Source organism: Mizuhopecten yessoensis, unplaced genomic scaffold (genome assembly GCF_002113885.1).
Source record: "Mizuhopecten yessoensis strain PY_sf001 unplaced genomic scaffold, ASM211388v2 scaffold7251, whole genome shotgun sequence".
NCBI classification, from domain to species: Eukaryota; Metazoa; Mollusca; class Bivalvia; order Pectinida; family Pectinidae; genus Mizuhopecten; species Mizuhopecten yessoensis.
Genome location: NW_018406955.1, coordinates 635,739 through 660,490, shown reverse-complemented (window position 1 = coordinate 660,490; position 24,752 = coordinate 635,739). Strand labels below are relative to the sequence as shown.

At 35.1% G+C, this 24,752-nt stretch overlaps 1 protein-coding gene across 1 annotated transcript in view; it reads right to left on the bottom strand.

Moving 5' to 3' along the window:
* LOC110453285 (syntaxin-binding protein 5-like) overlaps positions 1–24,752 on the bottom strand; it is a 139,498-nt gene that overhangs the window by 108,562 nt on the left and 6,184 nt on the right. The window contains exons 3-4 of the mRNA XM_021502172.1: positions 2,435–2,516; positions 1,662–1,762 (exon numbers count right to left, since the gene is read on the bottom strand). Coding sequence (XP_021357847.1) covers positions 1,662–1,762; positions 2,435–2,516 — 183 coding nt within the window. The remainder of the gene's footprint in view (positions 1–1,661; positions 1,763–2,434; positions 2,517–24,752) is intronic.

The window sequence follows — 24,752 nt, the reverse complement described above, 5'->3', positions numbered from 1 at the left end:
GAGCCTGTAACTCTCTTGTCTAGCTTATACTTAGAGCCTGTAACTCTCTTGTCTAGCTGATACTTGGAGCCTGTAACTCTCTTGTCTAGCTTATACTTAGAGCCTGTAACTCTCTTGTCTAGCTGATACTTGGAGCCTGTAACTCTCTTGTCTAGCTTATACTTAGAGCCTGTAACTCTCTTGTCTAACTGATACTTGAGTTTTGGAGCATCTGTCTCATCGACTATACTATGTATCTAATGGTTGGCTTCTGGAGCATGGATTGCGTGCAGTATGGTCATCAGTAACCCTGTAAGTGGGAGAGGTCTGGATAGACTGGTGGGTGTAAGGGGCTCTGATTAATCACTTACAGCACACTGCTCAAGCTGCTGCAAACACTGACATTTCAGATGACACGCATCACTGCACACACGACCAACAACGCAGTATAAATAGTCATTCATTCCTGTGTGAGTATCCTATTTATACATCTATGAAATCTATATTATCTATGTACAAAGATATGGGTGTTTACTACATTATACATTTCATATACTGACTGAAATTCACAGTAATTTAGAAATGATTGGGTGAGATCAGAAATCCCCAGGTATTTAAAGGTGAATAAATCTTTTGCAGGTGTGAAAACTTGGATGTTGTTTTTGGACTACTTATGACCCTACTGACAGAGAATTTGGACTTATATTTTCTGCTGGAAGTCTGTCATAGTCTATATAATATATCCTTGCAGTTTCATGCCTCTTTCCTGTCATGATTAAACCAATGAAACAACATAGATTCCACTGACCACAAGGAATGGGTACCTAGGTACAACACAAGGATTTCTGGATATTTATTTCTGTACATATATATTTTATCCTGTGACTCGATCAACCAGTCTAAAGCTCATTGATTCGTACTTATACAGTAGATTTCTTAGCTCTTTTAACATCAATACGTGTGTCGTCAAAAATCATCAATATTCTTAAAAAAAGAAAAAAGAAACCTGTGATGCACCAGGAAGACAATCGGAGCTGTCCTGTTTAACCTCTGACCTTTCCCATTTTACATCATCTTGACTTTCTAATTCAAATATGAATATTATAAGATCGATAATAGATTATGTAGGTTGAGTAGGATACATGTAAGTGTGGTGTAGACGGGAGTACAATAAACCCTTGGGCTAATTCACTTGATTGTGGGTAATCAGGTATAAAAAGAAATGGAAAATATCGATACACTTTGCTTTTCATCTTAGGACTAATGATTTCACTACGTGGTATATTAACACACCATATAAGCTATCCTGACCAACACTTCTCCCATAAACTATCTTCTCCCTGGATCTATATCCGTTCCGCACAGTTTAAAGCCTAACACTTCATACCAGGAGCCGAACTCAAGCTTTCAACAAGATACACTAATGTCCTACATTTGAAATATGTGGCTTCATACTATAACCCCTGATCAAGACCTGATTGTGTCATAGAGTCTACCAGGAGCTGTATGACCACAAGTCTTTGGTAAGCTGGGCTTAGGCTCTGTGTGAAGGTAAAATCTTCATGGTGTGTGTCTAAATTATACACTGTGTAAGTTTATACAACTAGGTAGACTATATGAATCCATTTCTGGATGACCCAATGAAAAGGAAGGGGTGGGGTGGGTGGTTGTGGTCTACTCACCTTTCTCTTTGAAACTTAAGGGTGTGCACAACTTCTGGCCGCTTCTGGCGAAAATTCCACAAGTGCAGACTATCATCATTGCATACTGTAACAAGTGCACCCTGTAAACATAGGCATAACAAGAACAATCAAGTCAGGTCATTATTGATTCTTTAGTTTTTTAGTTAAATGTGCATACTTATATTGTCATCAACCTCTTCATTTAAGCTATCAAATATATAAAGATTTATCAAAATAATGTAAAAATATCGAAGAAATGTTTGAAAATTTTATTGTCACAAAAGAAAGTTGACATGCAATTTACATTTAGTTCTTTTTCATTACTTCTATTTTCAGAAAACAGAGTACATGTTGAACAATTTTTAAGTGTTGTGTTAAGTCTATATTCTGCTTTGATATCACACCCTATATTTTGGTATTTATCTCATACCTGAATGATATAGTTTGTATGTAGTTTGTATGTGAACGTCCACCAGTATGACCTTGTGGTAAATATGTCATATCTGTATCACATTCTGATTTACATGTGAACTTAGGTGTATGATATGATATATATAAGCTTTATATATTTTACAACGATTATGAAACAAGTTATTTCAATTAATATTCATCCTTTTGTTGGCCCAGATGGAAGAAAAAGGCAGTACTTCGAGAAATCTGACATAGCGAGGCAGATGACCTAATACGTTTTCACATTTGATTGGGGAGTCAAACCCCGGCTGTCAGGGTGCACCACCCGACCTTGTTGTGTACGGTAACACCTGGAGACTTACCTCATTGACGAGGAAGAGTATCTGTGTAATGGCTATTTCTCTATCCTGACTACAATGGATGTCCACACCTGGTCGTCCTAATCTGCGATCAAAGGTCAAGGACAAATACTCTCTAGGCATTTAGTATCTATTTCTACATTTACTATATTAATTTTGAAGTAGCAGACATGATTAACATAAGCGTATACAACACTTTGCAATTTGGCATTATATGCATTGTATTAATTGGTTTCTGATAGAAAACATTACAGTGTTCCAAAAATTGCTGTTACACCATTTGTTATAACCATTTTAATTGATAAAAAAAAAAGAAAAGAAAAAAAAGGAACCAATCAGATAAAACAGTTATTTCTTTGTTACTTTGAATATTAAAATGATGATTAAAAAGCATATTTTTTAACATTATATTTATGATGCTATGAAACTCGGTTGCTTACAAATGTTTTCCATAAATGCAGAAGTACAACCTGGGGGATACATATGCGACAGAGGTTAATAAAATACTGAAAGTTTGAATATGCATTTCACTGTCTAATACAGTAAAGGTACATGAGAGGTAGACTTCTTTTAGCATCAAACTCAACATAGATTACATGAATTTAATTATCTAAACATTATTTTGTATTACATACATTGTGGTTGCGCAAATGCAAATAAAACAAATATTTACCTTCATGAAAGTATTTTCCATTTGGGCAATATACACTGATTGTGTGATATTTTGTGCATTGTGATTTGTACAAAAGTAAAATGATCCAAAGACATTATTCAAAGTTAAACACTTTTGGGACTGTATCTCTGTACTTGGCTAAGGAAGCAGGGCCAGTCTGCTGATTAAACAACACAAACACCACTTTTGATTTCAAAATAGTTTCCAACTAATTTTACAAGTTGGAGACATAATAGTTTGAGCACTAGTTAACATCTCTACAGTGTGGTACATTTTTGTACATCAATTTTCATCGTTGTAATTTCTATTTTGTACACTGTCAGAAACAGGCAAGACCTGCTATATTATTGTGCAAATGAAAACCTCGACATTCATCCTGCCTCTCTCAGGATCAATGTATTGATTTTAAAATTTCAAAGCAATGATTCAAATTGCCTCGCCTCTGCATCAATCCATCTTTGTCCAGCCACTGTGAGCTGTCAGCACCCTACATTTCCTTGCCTGCCTCAGAAGCCAGGTCAAGGGTCACATGACATACTCTGGATAACAGTGTCACATGTGTTATAAAATACACAATAAGTGACAGTAATCTGGTGTATTGCTCGCCAGTATTTAGCTCACAGCTGCATAACAATATTCCCTTCACAATTCTAAGTCATTTCGATCGTATCAGTGACATCTTTACATTTCTATATCATACAAGTTAGCAACATATTCACATTTCAATAACAGTCACAACAGCAACATATTCACATTTCAATGCAAGACACATCAGCAACATATTCACATTTTAATAGCAGTCACAGCAGCAACATATTCACATTTCAATGCAAGACACAGCAGAAACATATTCACATTTCAATAGCAGACACATCAGCAACATATTCACATTTCAATAACAGTTACAACAGCAACATATTCACATTTCAATAACAGTTACAACTGCAACATATTCACATTTCAATGCAAGTCACATCAGCAACATATTCACATTTCAATGCAAGACACATCAGCAACATATTCACATTTCAATAGCAGACACAACAGCAACATATTCACATTTCAATGCAAGACACAGCAGAAACATATTCACATTTCAATAGCAGACACATCAGCAACATATTCACATTTCAATAACAGTTACAACAGAAACATATTCACATTTCAATAACAGTCACAGCAGCAACATATTTACATTTCAAAGTCCGATACAGCAGCAACATATTCACATTTCAATAGCAGACACAACAGCAACATATTCACATTTCAATAGCAGACAAAGGCAACATCATATTTACATTTCAAAGTCAGATACAGCAGCAACATATTCACATTTTAATGTCATAATATTATTTCAGTAATATCTTCACATGTGGCATTTGATGTTATGGATGTTGACTGTTCAATCAAATCTTTGTTTACAACTTTAAATACAACTTGAATAACATTGATGACTAATAACCTCATGAATTGAGTCCTCGTACTGAATTCATGGTCAAGTGTTTATGTGCAATAAAAACACTGTTAACCTAACATGAAGATCTGGCAAAAACTATTCCAACAGACTCGGGTCTTATCCCAGCTGGATAGTGATCTTACCGAGCTAGGGATGAAGACAAGAGAGATGAAGCACTCAGGAATAATGCTTTTGATATAATCTCTATATCTATGCCATTTAGGGTAGGTGGCATGAAATATTGTTTTGGAACAGTATACAGCAAGTATCCTCCTGTATCAAGATTGGGGGAGAGGGTTAGGGGGCAAGTATGATCCTGTATCAACATTGGGGTAGAGATTTAGGGGGGCAAGTATGATCCTGTATCAACATTGAGGGAGAAGGTTAGGGGGGCAAGTATGATCCTGTATCAACATTGGGGGACAGGGTTAGGGGGGCAAGTATGATCCTGTATCAACATTGGGGTAGTGGGTTAGGGGTCAAGTATCCTCCTGTATCAACATTGGGGGAGAGGGTTGGGGGGGGGGGCGGGCAACATTCTTAAAAGAAAACTTGCTTTACTTTCAAATCAATATTGTGTTCATTCAAGTAATATGATTAAGTCTACATCTATACAATATGTCAGTAGTCTAAGGAAGGAGCTGAAGAGTATGTTCCATGGTGAAGTGTGATATGGTTCAGTTTACCTGTGTGGCTGTAAAGGTGTGTGATCAGCTAGCAGTAATTACCACCTATCCCTTAGAAAGCATCAATAATTGTGTGTCGTTCAGTCACCTTACACAACATCACATCTAAAATCAATGTCCACACTGGAGTGCTACACAATGGATCTACATGTGCAAACACCGTGAAACAATGCAGCCTCAGCGTAAAACAACACCGGAACACTGTAGCCAATGTTTAATTCAAATACAAGGTACACTCCATAGTATTGATGCCTGTCTATCAAGCCATGAAAACAAATGCACTCAGGCGAATGATCAACCGCTGAAATCAAACAGACCATGAGATAATCACACTGATTTGGTATCATTTATTTCTTCTCAATAAGATCTGGATTTATTTGTATGAGCTGTCAGTAGTAAATTATTAACAAGTGCAAATTCTATAGAATTATATTTGTTGAAAGCTACAATGATGTAACATATTAGAGGTTTAGTGGTGAATTATTGCTTGCCCAAAGGTGTCGGAATTCCACCACATCCACTGGAATCCTAATATATATCATTGATACTTTCCACAAATGTTTATTTATCATAATTTTACTTTCTAGCCTTTTCATGACCAGCAGATAATGGAGCCTGATACAGTGAAAACTTGTAATTTTCAATTACAACATATATCTACCCCTTATAGTGACCAGCATAGGGCTAATTGGGACTAATTGTTATCAAAATAATTTCATGAACAGGACTCAACTGTACTCTGTATATGCAAAAGACATGTCATAAGAGATCAAAATAAGAGTAAAGTTTCATAGATTTTACAATGGAATCTTAAAGAACTAAACAGAAGATGTGGCCATATTAGCCAATGGGTCTGTTCTATTTTTTTTAATTCTTTTTGAAATGTGTATCTTGTATATGAGAGACAAAAAGAAGATGATAATTGAGTGAAAATGTTTTCACCACAGAGGGTCACGGAAAGAAATAATCTTCATTTCCTAGCTTCAGTGATCTGAATGAACATTGCCACGACCTTTTCATGATCTTCAAACATGCTGGAAATTTATGATTTTTATAAAATCTGTACCATTCAAATCATGGTTATCCAAGTTCATTATTCTTTCTCTCTCCAACATTAGAGGAACAAATCCTAAAATAGGGAAAACACCAAAACAGCACCACTTTAGGTCGGTCTCCCAATAAAAACTGTTCTGGCCATCAATATCACAAAGCTGGAACGAGTAGCAGCTCTCCCTGGTGTACCAAATAAGAAACCGTCATACAAAATTTATCTACTGGCTGTAGTTTCGGTCCAATTTCAGGTCAACAGTATGTTTTCCCTTCCAAATGTTTGTGCAAAATTTACCAAAAATCACAATTACACAAAACATATTTTGACAAACAAATGATTGATAATAGTTTGGACACAGAAAAATACTTTTGATGAGATATGAGTAAACAGCCCTAGAAAATAGCCCAATTCCAGTTGAAACATAATCTCCAGTAAAGGTTGAGCCATACAGTACTTAGTCAACAAACATGTAAAGGTTAGCTAATTTCAGTTACATGATACAACTCTACAGCAGAAGTTGAGCCATATACCATGTATTATTAGTTATATACTGTGTAACAGTTTAGCAATACAATGTAAGTCAACTGTCATAGACTTACACTTACATAAAAGTTAACTGATAATATCTTTAAGCCAGCCCATGTAAAAAGCTGAGTTATATAATGCAATTTTAGGTAAAGCCATAACAAGCTAATTATCATACTGAATCTAGTACTGAAATCAACTTTTGATGTAAAAGCTGAACTTCTGTTACAATGTCACCACATTCTCATGTAAAACAATGGAGTCGTGGGATGTACGTCAACCCATTCTGCTTCATTCTAGAAAGCTCCCCTTTGCCTAACTGTGAAAGAAAAATCAATATTAATTTGTAAGGGTATACTTTGAAAATCCCACTTTCACCAACAAACAACACATCAAAGCATGGCAATCATACTCATACAAAGTTACTATATAATCATTCTCAAAACACCAGTTGTTATTTTATATAGTAGTCATACTCAAACACCAGTTGTTACTTTATATAGTAGTCATACTCAAACACCAGTTGTTACTTTATATAGTAGTCATACTCAAACACCAGTTGTTACTTTATATAGTAGTCATACTCAAACACCAGTTGTTACTTTATATAGTAGTCATACTCAAACACCAGTTGTTACTTTATATAGTAGTCATACTCAAACACCAGTTGTTACTTTATATAGTAGTCATACTCAAACACCAGTTGTTACTACAGTGGAACCTGCTTATTATGATATTCTATTTGCCAGAGAAATATATCATAATAACCGATATATCATATTAATAACCGATCAAGCTGTTTTCGATCGTTTTTATGTTGTCTTAACAGGAATACCCTATATTAATCAGACATAGATTGATGTGGAAACATGGAAAAATATAAATACAAACTGATAAAGTAATAATTGAAATAATTTGTTAATTGTTATTTTAATATATCAGCGTGTTGTAAAAATTCGAGAGAAGATTTTGTTTTGCCGTCGTAATGATCAGTATGTAAATTCTACTTTCACTTTCAAATTACTTCAAGTATATTCCAAAGAACTATCTTTGTACTATATCCTAGCTAAGGATATAGTAATGTTACAGTCAATAGGATGAAAGCATGATTAACCTATTTTGCAACCAGAAGTGCTGTGGTGAAATCAACTTGCAAAGAAACAATAACAATTAAAACAAAAAAAATCCCTTTTTAACAATAACCAAATGTTGTTTTTAACGTAAATTGTAAATAAAGCAGCCGTCGTCAGTTGTTTATTTTGGATCAATTTCCGGCACCATGCTGTCAGGGCAGTATGTCCCGATTTGGACACTCTTTCAACAGATGCACAGGGAAATCAACTTCTAATGCAATAGAGAAACTATTGCTTAAGTGATTAAAAACACACATCTTCCTTCTGAAGTAATATTTTCAATGAAATCAGCATGATTTTCTCACATGACGTGTCAAGGTAACCGTGAATATTTGTGAAAGGCATGCTCGTTTTCTTATCAGAATTTGTGTTAGAAAATGTCGGTAGGCCCAGGCCTAATCATTTTAATTTGATAAACAGTCCTACAGTGTATTTTAGATAGCAATTAACTGCACCACATGTTTTGTTAAGACTAACATGTATGACCAGCAAGCGATGGTCCATCTATTGTTTTCCGCTGACTGGGTGAAGTGAGGTGTGAAAAATTAACCTGGAGTGGACAGGTGATCACCTCGGCCGATGTACAGTTAGCCGGACCTGTCGTTTAATTGTCCAGGTGTTTCACATGGACAAATTACCTGAGTTTTTACCTTACAAAATCCATTTACAGTAGAAAAAAATATCATAAGCGGGGTCCCACCTTTGACCAAATCATAAGAAACAATTATTTTTTGCTTAGTGAAAGAAGGTAAAAAATGGTTCATGGGGAAAATATCATAATAACTGATATATGATATTAACCGATATCATAATAAGTGGGTTCCACTGTATAAATAGTAATCATACTCATGCATAATCATACTCAAACACCTATATAAACAATATGTATATTGTTATGCTCAAACACTAGTTACAGTAGCAAACAGAAAATTCTGCAGACTTGAGATATTTGGGAAGACTGCCTTTGACACAGTATAAATAAGTTCCAACTTTTTCTGCAACAGGGTACATTAAGACAAGATATTTGGGAAGACTGCCGTTGACACAGTATAAGTAAGTTCCAACTTTTTTTGCAACAAGGTACATTAAGACACTTTAATATTCCTGAATCCATGCAGTTTCAGCTTTTCTGAAAATGCCCCCTTCTTTTAAAGAATATATAGTATGATTTTGGCAGTGTTTGAAAGCCAAGCTTGCCTGTAAAGGTATCCAATCAATAGTCTCCTTAGGTACATATAATAAGTTAATTAAAACCTTGGACTACAATCTTCAGCTGGTATAACACAAATGTCCTATATGATGCTACTATCAGCATGGAGCCAGACCCTTTTTTGGTAAGCAAGCCAAAGTACAATAAACTCCAGATCATGATCGATGGAAAAAGTAACTCTCAGCTTCAAAATGTTTAACCATGCAGGGTATACCAAGACAGAACTGAAAACACCTGAAACTCTACAAAATGAATCCCTCCCTGGATATTTTGGAAATGATGTTGAAATCTGTGCAAAATCTCGAAAAGATAAGCACTCAGGAATGTTGACTATTTGTAGAACTTTTCATGTGCTAAGAATACTACAACAATTTGGCATAAAACCTTGCCTAGTTGTTTGGGTCAAGATGTCGGATAAATCATCCAGTTCCATCCCTTGATCCCCCTCCTTTCAACTACTGTATTTGTCTATCACTTGATCCCCCTCCTTTCAGCTCCTGTATTTGTATATCACTTGATCCCCCTCCTTTCAGCTCCTGTATTTGTATATCACTTGATCCCCCTCCTTTCAGCTCCTGTATTTGTATATCACTTGATCCCCCTCCTTTCAGCTCCTGTATTTGTATATCACTTGATCCCCCTCCTTTCAGCTCCTGTATTTGTATATCACTTGATCCCCCTCCTTTCAGCTCCTGTATTTGTATATCACTTGATCCCCCTCCTTTCAGCTCCTGTATTTGTATATCACTTGATCCCCCTCCTTTCAGCTCCTGTATTTGTATATCACTTGATCCCCCTGAGCTTAAAGCAAGCTATGTTACACTACAATTTACTTGAATTCTGATCAATAGTTTGGAGAATATATCATTTAGTAGAAACAGTGTAAAGATTTGTATGTCTTGTGATGTCACAGAATAGGGACAGTTTAGCATGATCATGTTTTGTAATGTCCAAGAAGAAACGCTTTAGTTGATGATTTATGAAACAGAAGCCATAGCTCCACTAGAGTGAAATTCACTTGTTTTGATACTCAGTGTAATGTGAAGAAAAGGATATCAAGTGGATATTTTAATATAAAGTATAATTTTTCCAACTAGCTTACCAAGTTAATCAACATGAGTCATTTCATAAATATCACGTTAAATGGCAATGCTCAATTGCGGGTAACAAAATGACTGATACCATCTATTTTACATCAGTTGCAAACATGAAACTTGAATCTAGGGAATCATGATAACAAATAACTCTCATACATGAAAAGTTTTATAATATAAAAACCACTTAAATATCTTTTTTATGGTAAGTCAAATGTGACTTCAATCTGATGTGTTTGACAATGTCCACACTGAGGTTGTTGCTTGACCTACTGTATTTAATTAACTCATTCACCCCTGAAATTTCATGATGAACTATTCCAACCTTTGAATAGGAAGAGTTAAATTGTGTCTTCAGGGGTGAATAAGTTATTGTCATATATATATATATATATATATATATATATATATACCAGTAAGTAATGTGTAACAACAGATTTTCCTTATTTCTTGGAGTCAAACTTTTCTCCTGATCATGCTGGTGGAAGCTCTAAATGAAATAATGAACTTAAACCAACAAGAAGAACACCCTACCTTATAGAATTTGAGAAAGACTTTCTGAGAAATAGCTATTACAAACTTTAGTAAGTCATTCTAGCTGTTCACCTTGTGTCTTTTTCGTTTCTATTAATCAGTCTTGAAACTTAACAAGCACAACTAAGGATTAAGATGAACTACATATTAAACTTAACAAGCACCACTAAGGATTAAGAGGAACCTAAATATTCAAATTGAGAACAGTCTGTCAAGTACTTCTGGAGAGTAGCAATAACAAAACTTAATCTGTCAAAATTCAACATGGCTGTCTGGGCGCCATCTTGTTTTTCAAATTAGGTCTCCAAATGAAGCATGCAAAAATAAGGACCAAATCGAACCTTCATATTAAATTTGAGAAAGATCAGACCATCCCGTTCTTTGGGAAAATAGCAAAATCAGTTGATTAAGAATGGACAACAGATAACAGACAGAGAGACCACAGAAAAAAGGGCGATTTGAACAGCCCTGTGACCATCTGATGATGGCAACAATGACCTTGGCATTGACCTTGGGACACTGAAATACGAACCCATCTAAGGTATTCTCTCGACCTTGAAAATCTGTTAAGAAATGAGTCATGACAATGAAATATGATGTAATGGGATGGGACGGAGATGGGTAACAACACATTTTATATGCCCCATCCTCCAATGAAAAGGCAATGGAACAAAAAACATTTTTCAATCTATAATTGAATATAACGTATTGTGATGGAAAGGGTAACCATACATTTCTCAATTAATTTATGTTCAATCTTTAAAGAAACTGAATTATATCACCTATCTAAATGAACACTAATTATAATAGAGTTGGAAATAACTCCTTCACAATGAGAAATACATACAGGATGACGAAGTAGAAGGCACAAATGTTGACCTTTTACTCGTTTCAAACTGATGAAAATATCAAAGGTCAACTGAAACTAAGAAAAGGCAATTAAAACTGTCTCCATCCAAACTTCTCTCCTCTACCCTTTATTTGGTATACAAAGGGCCCATTGATTTTGAAATAAGTCACAATTTACAGGGTCTAATTGCCTCTTGCTGGGATCTTGTTTTTCTCTCGCCAACATTGTCAGCTATGTGGAGGAGATATAGAAAGGTCAGCCAATACCACACACACTGAAGCTGGCTGTGCCATTTAGACCCGTGATGGATGAGTTACATGGTGGCTTCTCTGCTTCTTTTGTTCCAGGAAATACATTATGGTCCTGAGAATGTCATTCCACCAGAACCGTGAAATGCCAAATGGTTTGGTTCTGTCACAAACAACCTCTAACTCTACATGTCTTAAAAACTCTGAACGCTCTCACAAATAACGTACATTTCCAATTATTCATACTTCTTGCTGATTTTCATAAAGCCATAATTTTTTTTCGTATTTCATATTATTTAGGAGGTATTAAATTATGCTGATTGTGCAAGGTGAAACAATTCAGCACCAAATAAATATGAAAACAATTGCACTAGATTATATAAGGAAGTAATATAATGGTAAATATATAGGCCTACTATATACTGTAGTATCTGCAAATAGTTGGGGTGTGACAGTGTTTTACCTCATAATTAATTAAACATACAATACGGATATAAATTTGAAAAAGAAAGATTTTTTCTTAACAGCATGAATATATCTCCTGGAATAAAACAGATGTGTTTGCATACAATACAATACATGTTAAGGTGATAAGACCAAAGATTTTGGCATTATATAGGTTTAATCTAATCATAAATCTATACAGAGGGACAGAGACTGCACAGTACACAAATGTCTTATATAGTGGGATGGGGTGAAAGGTTGAGTTTATACAGGTTATTTAATTGCACAGGTTTAATCTACACATATATCTATTATTGGGAGAGAGATGACAAGAACTAGTTTATACAAGTTATCTGATCACACAGATTTACAAGTAATTATATATACTGGGACCCAGTTGATGGTTTGGATTAAATATTTTTAGACAGGCAATACTGTAACAACACAAGTTATTGTTAGAGATGAACAGAGTCACAATAAGTGTGATATATTACAGATATGTATGGTGACCAACTCATCTCGTGTAAACATAAAGACGATCACTATCACCTGCTTCGCAAATCACAAATCAAGGAACAGAGCCATCCAACATCTGGACAGACACCAGGACGCCATACATGGTAGAATCTGTGATACTGCCTCTGATATAAAAATCCTCCCCAACGCTTAGCACAGATGTACCTTTACGTGCTGGCAATAGTCCTCCGACTACCCCTGACTGTATAAATTACAATATTATTGAATGGCCCCTATTACATATTGGCATACATTGCGTTTAATGACTGAATGAGTGTAACATCCTCATATGGTAATACACACAGTTTACTTACCGATGTTAATTAAATCAGACAGTTGTATAGGTTTTATTTATCATTGACAGCGATGTAATACTGGCAGTCTAAACTCAAAAGGTTTGGACATAGAGCAAGATACATGTACATGGTTTTATATATATAGCCTCAAGAAGTAATAGCTGAACTACAATTTTTCACTATTATTATGAGCTGTGGACATTTTGAAGAATTTTAATGTCATCTCAACATGGAAATTTTCACATTATGATTAGTCTATGAGAAAGGTGACATTTGTCATTGAATTAAAGTGTTAGTTGAATGTTAAACTTCACCAGAAAAAATAATGTGTTTTTTTTGGCTAAAAAGATGTAAACTTTGTTGTGTAAATGAACTTAAAAACTACTCATTGAAATAAGTCGCCTGAAGATTATAACATGGCCTGTTACTATATATAACTGGGTCAAGGTTGTCTATTTGAACAAACCATCAACTCAGGTTACCTACAAGCATATCTATTTGAGTTTAATCATCCTTCTGCTGTTAGAATAAGCAAGTATCTGAATGCCTGTACTACCACTTCAGAATGATAACAAATTGTTTACTTCCAATCCTTGCTGAAATGCTACAAGAGATTGTGTGATATGTAGGACCATCTGTTGATGGTCCTGTCCCCACAGTTTATACCAGGACTACATGTAATACAGCAGGAATCTCTTTGTCATCACCAAATGTTACTTGTATTGGATTGTGTCCACATCTTACATCTATTTATAGTCACTTCCCATCTCTGTTGGTGTCAATATAACTGCTCGGCCAGAAAATTAAAGATGACACATCGAAAAAGGGTTTTTATAAGAATTACTTTTTCTAGAAATTCTTAGCTCTGTATGATTGTCTCATTTTCTATGTTAACTTCCCGAATAGCATATCATGCATCAACATTATATGATATGAAAACTAATCTGAAAAAAATCTCTCTTTTTGAGAGGAGATTAAATGCAACTGGCCATTTAAAATGTCACAACAATAATAGGTTTATCTTCATTTAATTCTAATTATGGTTCGTCTAAATTCAGAACACATGTGACTCCATGACTAACTGTGTACAATTCATAAATAAGACTGATCATGTAGTATATATAATAGTAACCAATATGTTATTAATTTAATATTGTCCAATTTTGTACTGGTGTCATAATAATGTTTACTTGGTCCTGTTGGTTGCCCAGTATTTAAGGAATCTCTGCAATAAGTATGCAGAATGAACAACCCACTTAAGCTAATTCCAAATATATGGTTATCAGTGTATATACAGTGACCATACATCGCTGAACAATGAACACAGATCAATAACACAGTGTTTGCAGTGAGCCTACAAACTCTGGAAAAAGGATATATGTATATTGTTTATATATTCATAATATTAAAAAAAATTATACAGCTGATATAAGATTTTTAAAGACTGAACAGGTATAACAAACATGTGATTTGAAAGAGATAAGCTGTAAAAAACATTTACCTGTATTGGGTTGTTTTCTTTCTTGACAAACGTCAATATCATATTTCAAAATACTGTCACAATATTATCCCATATCTATTTAGTTTGGTCACAACTACAGATTGATAACAAAACTATGAATGGTTCCCATAGATTATTAGTACGCTGACCAAATTCAGGCACGGACTGACAGTGTTCTCACTAGACATTTTTTGATGCTCGCTATTGTATTCTTGAACCCTTCCATCACAGCGCGGCGCTTTCAACCATTACCGCGTCGCAACCCATCTATCATGCGCGACACCGGTATTAGAATGGAAACTCAAAATAAAAGTAATAGTTGGTGTATTTAATTATTAATAAACAGCATTACTTAATAATCCTGACATTGCACTATATTATTGCTCATTTTCTTGCCCTGTTCTTTTTCTTTATCATTATTGTTTTAACAACTACAAATAAAATAGTTTGACTCAAGAAAATGGATAATTTTAGCAAACACTTCAGCATTTTCCCCAAGAATATGTCTGAGAATAAATAAATTATAAAAACATTTCCAACCAAAGGTATTTATTTGGACAAATATTTAATTAATTTTTAAATCAATGATTTAGTTTTATAATTTAATTTAAAAAAACCCACACCTTAGTTATGAAATTAACAGGACCTAGATACCTGTTATCATTCAGCAAACAAAAAAAATCTGTTTTTTCTCACAACAATGCTGTACTTAATATAAACTTAATTTATATATAGACACATAGTTATCAAAATGAGTTATTGCAATTATCCAGTAAAAATAATTGTCAATTAAACTGGGAAAACCATGTGCTAAAAATGATAAACGCCCCTCATCCGTGTTTCAAATGCCAAATGCCGACTGTATATTGTCGGTCACCTATGAAAATTAAAACGTAGATTGAAGCCTTGATAATTAACAGACATCATTAATTATAATTAGACGAACTTACAAACTGGCCATTGTGGTCTATTGTTCATGTTTCACACCTATAGTATAGGTAGGCTATAGCTAGTTCACATCCCCACAGGTACTGTAAATCCTCCCGCAGGGCAGAGTTCGTTGATGAGGGTGTCGATCGTAGGGAACAATAAAAGCTAGTCTAATGAGGGTGAGTCTAATTAGAAAGGGGCGAAGAGGTTATCAATATGTGAGAACTTAATGTTCCAGTCGTAAATACCTCTCAATGAGTATGGTCAAATGCATGTGTAACGGTAAAACGGTGATGCGTAACAGCTCAAAATTCATGCGTAACGGTACCGTCACGCTAAAACGGCCTGGGGAGAACACTGACTGATACTTAGGAATACTACTGAAGGTTGAGACTTGTCATCATCCTCAGAACATCCCACTAGAATACAGACAGTGTTTCTTTTAAATAATGTTTCACAAACAAGTTCATTATTTACTTCCCAATCTATAATATTTTATACTACCTTATCTATTTTACCATAATTCTATATAATGCAATCTACAGAGAAAGTCAAAATATTTCCTTGCTAAAACTGTATTTGCAATGCGCTTAAGCACCACCGTTCTCTTTTAATATCAGTATGATTTGTGCATATTTGTAATGCATTTTTGACATGATTTTACCTGCTGTAGTGTTGATAATGACTGTGTATCAGTTCAATAATATGTTTAAATGAATAAAATATTTATGATTAACCCTTTGTTAATTATAATGCAAGACACGGAAATAAAACATTGATTCATTCATTGACTAGTAATTACGAAGTTCAACTTAAAAACAAGTCCTGGTCAAGATGTTTCTCATGATAGTTTAAACCACTGTACATGTTATATACCAGCCCAGTCAAATACAAATGATCTTTACAAAAATTCTATGATTATCTGCATGTTCACCAAATATAATTACAAGCGTAAGTGGTTTTTACCATCTTATGTTTACGAACATTATTACCACAGCTTAATAGTGGTTAGTTGTTTCAATCATGACCGAGCTCTGTGTTACCTCTATATACCTGATACAGGTACCTCTATATACCGGGCACAGGTACATGTTACAAAAGTAGTGATCTGTACTTATAAAGTAGTATTTAGTTACAGTGTGACAATGTCCTCATCAACAACCCAGTATACATCTCCTGGTATACTGGGGTTAAAAGCACTTTAGCACAGAACAAATCCAAATATACAGTCAAGCATGGTTGAGGCTTAAGGGCAATTACCATCTTAATATAACTAAACACATATATCTACATGAAAATATGCCAGTAATACTTTCAATCAACAAATACAGCTGACTAAATTTACCTGGTATGATATACGAGTGAGAAAATAACTGACTCCAATTGCTGATTTACCTTTACTAATAAGTACCTGTAAATCACAGGTACCTGTCTATTGGAGTGTGTTGACAGGTGAGTAACCAGGTACCAATCAATAGTGTGAGCAGATGTTTATTAGGATTCACCTAACACCCATCATCACCATTACAAGGTTAGACAACTGACCATAGATCTAGAGGTTGTGGCAGAGGAAGGTCAGCAGCTGATTAAAAAGTAAACTGGCCACCAGCCCCCAAGTATTTATGAAGAATTTCTCAGCTGCATTTTACTACTAGCTTATCTCCCCCTAGTTTAGAACTTAGAATCAGACATCCAAGTGATCAAAATTATTAGAGTTATATTTTTTTTCTTAATTATTTAATATTCTAGAGACGGTGGCCAGTCTAATTAAAAAGCTATAGCGCCTATTGTTTTGGCCACTTTCAGGTACAAACTATCTGGTAAGTGACTGTTTTGAGGTACTGTCTAATCACACTCTGTGGTCAGTGTTATGAGGTACTGTCTAATCACACTCTCTGGTCAATGTTTTGAGGTACTGTCTAGCCACACTCTCTGGTCAGTGTTTTGAGGTACTGTCTAGTCACACTCTCAGGTCAGTGTTTTGAGGTACTGTCTAGTCACACACTCTGGTTAGTGTTTTGAGGTATTGTCTAGTCACACTCTCTGGTCAGTGTTTTGAGGTACTGTCTAGTCACACTCTGTGGTCAGTGTTATGAGGTACTGTTTAGTCACACTATCTGGTCAGTGTTTTGAGGCACTGTCTAATCACACTCTGTGGTCAGTGTTTTGAGGTACTGTTTAGTCACACTCTCTGGTCAATATTTTGAGGTACTGTCTAGTCACACTCTCTGGTCAGTGTTTTGAGGTACTGTCTGGTCACACTCTCTGGTCAGTATTTTGGGGTACTGTTTAGTCCCACTCTGTGGTCAGTGTTTTGAGGTACTGTCTAGTCACACTCTGTGTTCAGTATTTTGAGGTACTGTCTAGTCACAATCACAGGCCAGTAAGGGTTTATTTTGAGGTACTATCTAGTCACACTCTCTGGTCAGTGTTTTGAGGTACTGTCTAGTCACACTCTCTGGTCAGTGTTATGAGATACTGTCTAGTCACACTCTCTGGTCAATGTTTTGAGGTACTGTCTAGTCACACTCTCTGGTCAGTGTTTTGAGGTACTGTCTAGTCACACTTTCTGGTCAGTGTTTTGAGGTACTGTCTAGTCACACTCACTGGTCAGTTTTTTGAGGTACTGTCTAGTCACAATCACAGGCCAGTAAGGGTTTATTTTGAGGTACTGTCTAGTCACACTCTCTGGTCAGTGTTTTGATGTACTGTCTAGTCACACTCTCTGGTCAGTACTTGCAGGTACTGTCTAATCACAATCACAGGCCAGACAGGGTTTATTTTGAGGTACTGTCTAGTCACACTCTCTGGTCAGTATTTTGAGGTACTGTCTAGTCACGATCACAGGCCAGTAAGGGTTTATTTTGAGGTACTGTCTAGATACCAGACTCTTTGGTCCATGTTTGTTTTGAGGTACTGTCTAGTCACCAGACTCTCTGGTCCATGTTTATTTTGAGGTAGTCTAGTCACACTCTCTGGTCCATGTTTATTTTGAGGTACTGTCTATAGCTGCAAACCGCTGTCAGATTGTTTATCACTTCTAGTCCATACTACAGGTAACCCTCAGACTCTAGGTCAATTATTAATCCCACTATATTTACCAGAAAAATCAATGCCAGCAGCTGGTGGTTAGTGTTCTATATGACAGTTGACCAGAACCATGTCTGGACAGTGTCCAAGTCTAATTTAATGGCTAAACACAAAATGCATATCATGAACAAGTATTTTGTTCAATAACCTAGTTATTATTCATTAGTGAATAATTATATATAATTACCAGTTATATACTACACATGATGAGCTGAGGCATTCTGTTATCTCTATGCTCATCAGTTACAACAGGTCTTCTTCTGAATAATAATTTAAAAAAAAGAGACCCAAATAAAAGTTTTGCAATAAACTGAAATTTATGACTCTAGTTGTAAGTGTGGGGAGAAACCTAGACCTGAACAGCCAGAGAAAACTAACATGGTTAGGCTGCAGGTAACCTTCATATCTGTTCATGCCTGATTGGGGAATCAAGCCCCATTTCTCTTTGTGGAAGGTGAAGGTGCTATTGCATTACGTCATATGACAACACTTTTTTCAGATTGAAAAAAAAATCAGAAATTGTCGGTTGCATGACTTTATCTAACAACTTGCTGTCATTAATCAGTTAAGATAATGAAAAGAAAGTTGTCATGAACATGATCTGCTGATACAGTGACCTATATTGCAATCTTTCAGAATGGTACAAAGTATTTTCTTCAAGGAAAAATGAGTAATAATATATGCACTCTTGTTAGGTCAAATACTGCATTACTTAGTTAAAAGGAAAATTAAGATACAAAGACTAGCTAATTATACATTCAATCTGAACGATGAAGTAGCGAGAGACAAAATATATCTAACTATGATCATGAGGTCGCTGTTTTGTTATAAGTTTGACCTTTTGAGCCCTGCAGATGGACCTGGATGACCTCTAGCTGTCGTTACCAGTCAGTTCAGGTTTGCTGAGAACCAAAGTGCCCTTCCAATGCCACTATTTCTATGCATCCTCTTCCCCGTGCACATCTCTGTCAGAATATCATATTGATTTTTCTTGCATTCCTATGAAAAGGACTTATTCCGAATTTGCATTTCAAATTACATTTTGAGTTCAAAATTCCAGCAGTTGCACGGCATAGTTAAAAACTAGCAGAGGTTGCATGCTGCCCAACCCACTTGTGCAGATAAACAGGTTTCTGTTTTACCAACCCATGTACATAACATTTGCATAATGTGTTTTTGTTGACTAGGGATGACTGGTCAAGGGTAATGCCACAATTATCTTGGATTGGTGAGGGTGATCGTGTGTGTAAGGAGCCATTATAATTACAACACATGTACCTCGCACATACCGCACCAACCACAACACATATCTCTGCCAACTCTGAATCAATATCACACTGGATACTACACCACAAAGACTACAAGGTCATAGGGTCACCAAAATCTCACTACTTCATTTTGTATAAATTCTATCAAATCTAAAGTAAAGAACATGATAAAAAAATGTATGTATTAATGAAAGGATGCCTTGCTGTTTCTACAAACACTAGTACTCTAGGAAACTAAAGGCCCGGCTGAATTTACAAAACACAATCAATTTGGAGACCTGAAAGGAGATTGTACAGCATACTCCCCGCCAGCTTCTGTAGTCTGTGAACAATGATCAAGTCAGTGCAGTAACCTACTGCTACAAATGGAAGTCTGTGTACATAACAGTCTAAAACACATGGTCTATAGTCTTAACATGGATCTCAGTCTAGTGTCAGTAGTCTGTTAGTCTAAAACACAATGATAAAAAAATGTATGTCTATAGTCTAAACATGGATCTCAGTCTTGTGTCAGTAGTCTGTTAGTCTAAAACACATGGTCTATTGTCTTATCATGGATCTCAGTCTTGTGTCAGTAGTCAGTTAGTCTAAAACACATGGTCTATAGTCTCAACATGGATTTCAGTCTAGTGTCAGTAGTCTGTTAGTCTTAAACACATGGTCTATAGTCTCAACATGGATTTCAGTCTAGTGTCAGTAGTCTGTTAGTCTAAAACACATGGTCTATAGTCTTAACATGGATCTCAGTCTAGTGTCAGTAGTCTGTTAGTCTCAACATGGATCTCAGTCTAGTGTCAGTAGTCTGTTAGTCTTAGTCGAACGGTCTATAGTCTCATAGCTCAGTGATCAGGATACTACACATGGTCTAGTGTCAGTTCTAAACTGTATAAAAAGAAGTTGGGTATAAGTATTAACAACATCAGAAAAAAACACCACACACCACAGAACATGCACAATTATAAGAAAAAGTGTAAGAAACAAAATTTTCAATTTTTCTTCTTCTACTGCAACTTTTAATATTTTGAATTATGCGATAACTTTTCACAGTGTTCTATAGGTGAAGAGAACCATTTCAATTGTTTTGAAAATATAAGAATAAATCCCATGATAAATAAACCTTTGATGTTTTCTTAATTTTTAATGTGTGTACTGTCTATTTGCAACCTAAGCTTGAAACTTAGTTTTCATTGGTATATATATGTATGGCAAGGTACATTTGTTCATTCACCACAGACCTTGCTCATCTAATTCAAACTCTGCTCCAAAGCCAATACTTTCATTACTTCACCAAACATTGAGTAATGTGTCTGTAGAATGCTAGATTTAATCAATGGATTACGTTGATATAACCGCCATTAATCACCTGGACAGGACACATATCAGGTTCATAAATCATCAAATCTATCACTACCCTTCTCACTTTTTGTGTGGTCAATATCCCACAACACTAATTAATTACAGGACCGTTAGTTCTTCATCAGGTTCATCATCGGCCTAGTTCAACATTCTGATCCGTGACATCAAAAGGGAGCTGTACAGTGTCAATATATTGAGTAACATAAACTACTTAAGTCCTAAAGAAATAATATACCACAGATAAATCTAGGCTACTTTACAGCTATTTACAAGGCGCTTTTCCAAAAGGATCTTTACCTTCATATTTTCATATTTTGTTAAATGTGTACCTAGTTTGATGAACAAATTCTCCCATTCAAATTATCAGATTCAACAAGGAAAGCATTCATGGATTTTCCAAGAATGCATCCAAATAAATGGTACTCAAGTATATATGTAGGCCCTACCTATGATTTTACAATTGTTTTCATCATTCTTATTGGTAAGAAATAGCTATGATAAAGTCTCTTGTTAACATGTATTTCCAACTTTTAAAAATGCTTTAGTCCATTAACCAAAATGTCCGTCTTATTTTGTTTAATTCACCAAGTCACTCATTTCATTTTATTAACTCATCCACTCCTGAAATTTCATAATGAACTATTCCAACCTTTGAATTGGAAGAGTTTAAATGTGTCTTCAGGGGTATTTTTTATTCAATCAAAATATTTTGACATATATTTATAAAGTGCTCCAGTTTATTATTAATCCAAAAGTGTAGACAATGGTCTTAAAACCCTATGAAAACATTAGTGCAAAACTTATAATATAGAAGTAATTTTCTAAAGAATTGTGAGTGGTGTCACCCTTTCAGATAACACAAACCTCATTTTAAGGTAATAGGATTGTGTTGCCATTTCTCAGTAGAATTTCTTCAAATTTTGTAGTTATATTGCTTTGAAAAGTAAAGGAAATTTTCTGCCACAAAAAAAATTAATTAATTATCTATAAACAATTAAAAATTGACATTTTTTATAAAACCATATACACATAGTAATAGCATGTAAGAGTTATCGTTCTTGAAAAACTCCACAGTAGTGAAATAGGTAGCCGGTTTCCTGAAGTACAGAAAAATGGACACATGTGACTCATTGATTAAAAAACAACTGAATTAATGCCTGGATTGCTTTGAAATACTTTGATATTGAAAGAACACACTGTTCTGTCAATAAACAACATACAATATTCATCAGTTTAAAATTAAACATTAGAATATGCGGAAATTGTGATACTGTCTCCCTACATTGGGTTTTCAACTAGGGATGTACTTCCTATTTCCACTTGGCAATACACTCCTATGACCTTAAATGTCAATGCTAGCTGGTTCTGTTAACCAGAGTTAGGCTAGATAATGCCACACAAATTATGGGAATAACCTTCAGTGCTTTCCATTAGTTATGTTTTTTGATGACTCAATAATCATGAACTAAATTACAACTAGATTGGTTCAATTCATTCTTTTTTGTTTGAACAACAGAATTATTCCCAGTAATGTTTCAGAAAATTAATAATAAATATCATGACTGGTGGTACAGTGGTTAAGCTCCCTTCGTCAATAGAGTACCGCGGGACGGAACAATTTACGACCGTCAATTGCCATATAGTGTTATATACTTTCTTACATTGAAATAAGATATGCATCATTCTAAGAGTGGTTAGCGTACATGCTATAAAAAATGTAGGAGAAAATCTGCGGACAAAAAAATCAAATACTGAAATGAACAAAGGGCATTTACTTTTGGAAAAATTGTCGAATCAACATTCTTTTAACGGAGACACCACTTCATATCATGATTATAATATGTATACCAAGTTTCAAAGAGATCGGTCGAAAAATGTAGGAGGAGATTGCCGGACAAACAAAAGTTTACGCCGGATCCGGATGGACGGACAACGCCATACCATAATACTCCCGTCAAATTTGACGAGCGTAAAAAAAGGAAAAAATCATAAATATGTTTTTTGGTATACTACTCTTTGCTCTAGTAAATGGGCAAGTGATTTTGATAGCTCAGACGTATCTTCCTTAAATTTCAAGTCAAGACCCCTTCTCAATCAGTAGTTTTGAAATCTGTGCCCTAAAACGATTCCTAAACACAGTAACCTCCCTTCGGCTTCCGATTGGATAAATCTGTAGCACAGTTGAGCCAGGACACTTCCATTGATCAGGTAGCTCAATCGGTTAGTTATCTGAATCACAGGGTTGAATCCTTGTCTAGCCTTAATGAATTTTTGCACCATTTAGAACACAGTTGTTGATTATATATAATATTGTTTATTTCATCTTCATTTTTTTCCAATCACTCACTGGCGTGAAGCTCAGGACAAATAGACCAGTTGGTTGCGCAACTTTGATATGTACATATTCCCAAACTGATGAACCTTATTGAAAATCAATTGACCAAGGGCCTCCATTTTTTCAGATGCATCGTAAATATGTTTGATTAATTCAATACATTACACTGATGAAGAACAGGTTTGCTTCTGGCAATTCCTAAGGTTGTTGCTTCTTTTACATTCACAACCACTGAATACTAGATAAATTGGTTACTTGAATATTCAAGTCAATATATATACAGAACATGAAGAATTGACTGAATGAGTTCAAGGGCTAACACAATACCATTTAAGCAATAAACTTGTACAAGAAATGTAGCTTAATTTTTACTGAAGAAGATCGTAATGAGTACTTGTCATTTCAATCAAACTACTTAATAATATATCAAAACATGAACAAAACAATGTTATCCCATGTTCACTGACTCATTGTTATCTAAATAATTTAATCTAAAAAAGATCTATGTTTATTTCAGGGCCTCCACGACCATTCTCACGCTCCACTGATGTTACATTATATTATAACCCTCAGCACCAGAGAATACTGACACAGAACTTAATAGTTTAAGTGGTCATTTATTGTAGTTTTCTAACAGAAAACTTTGAAATGAGTAATAGTTAATTTATATCAAACAATTATCTATAAGATCAATTATCCAATCAGTACTGTGCCTAACAAGCCAGACTTCGGTTTATGGTAGAAAATGACGTTGAGTGTGTTATACTTACCGAGGGTACTTGTAACGTTTCATAGATAGCCATTTAAAATGAACATACCTAAATTATAATAATGATGATAAAATGGACTTGCTTCACAATAAATGGTAAATTATACTAAAGATAAAACTTGACCACTATGTGACAGACACATGTTCAACAATGTGGTCGGATGGTGAAATGGATAAAACGCTCGCCTTTCACCAAGACGGCCAAGGTTAATCCCTGAAGGGTCATGATCACCTGACAGACCGTGTGAGTTTTCTCCAGGTTCTCTGATTTCATTCCACATAAAGACCTCCTGCACACTTCAATCCAGACCAACAAATTATTAGTATAAGTTTTAATCTTCGTGTTATAATTGTTA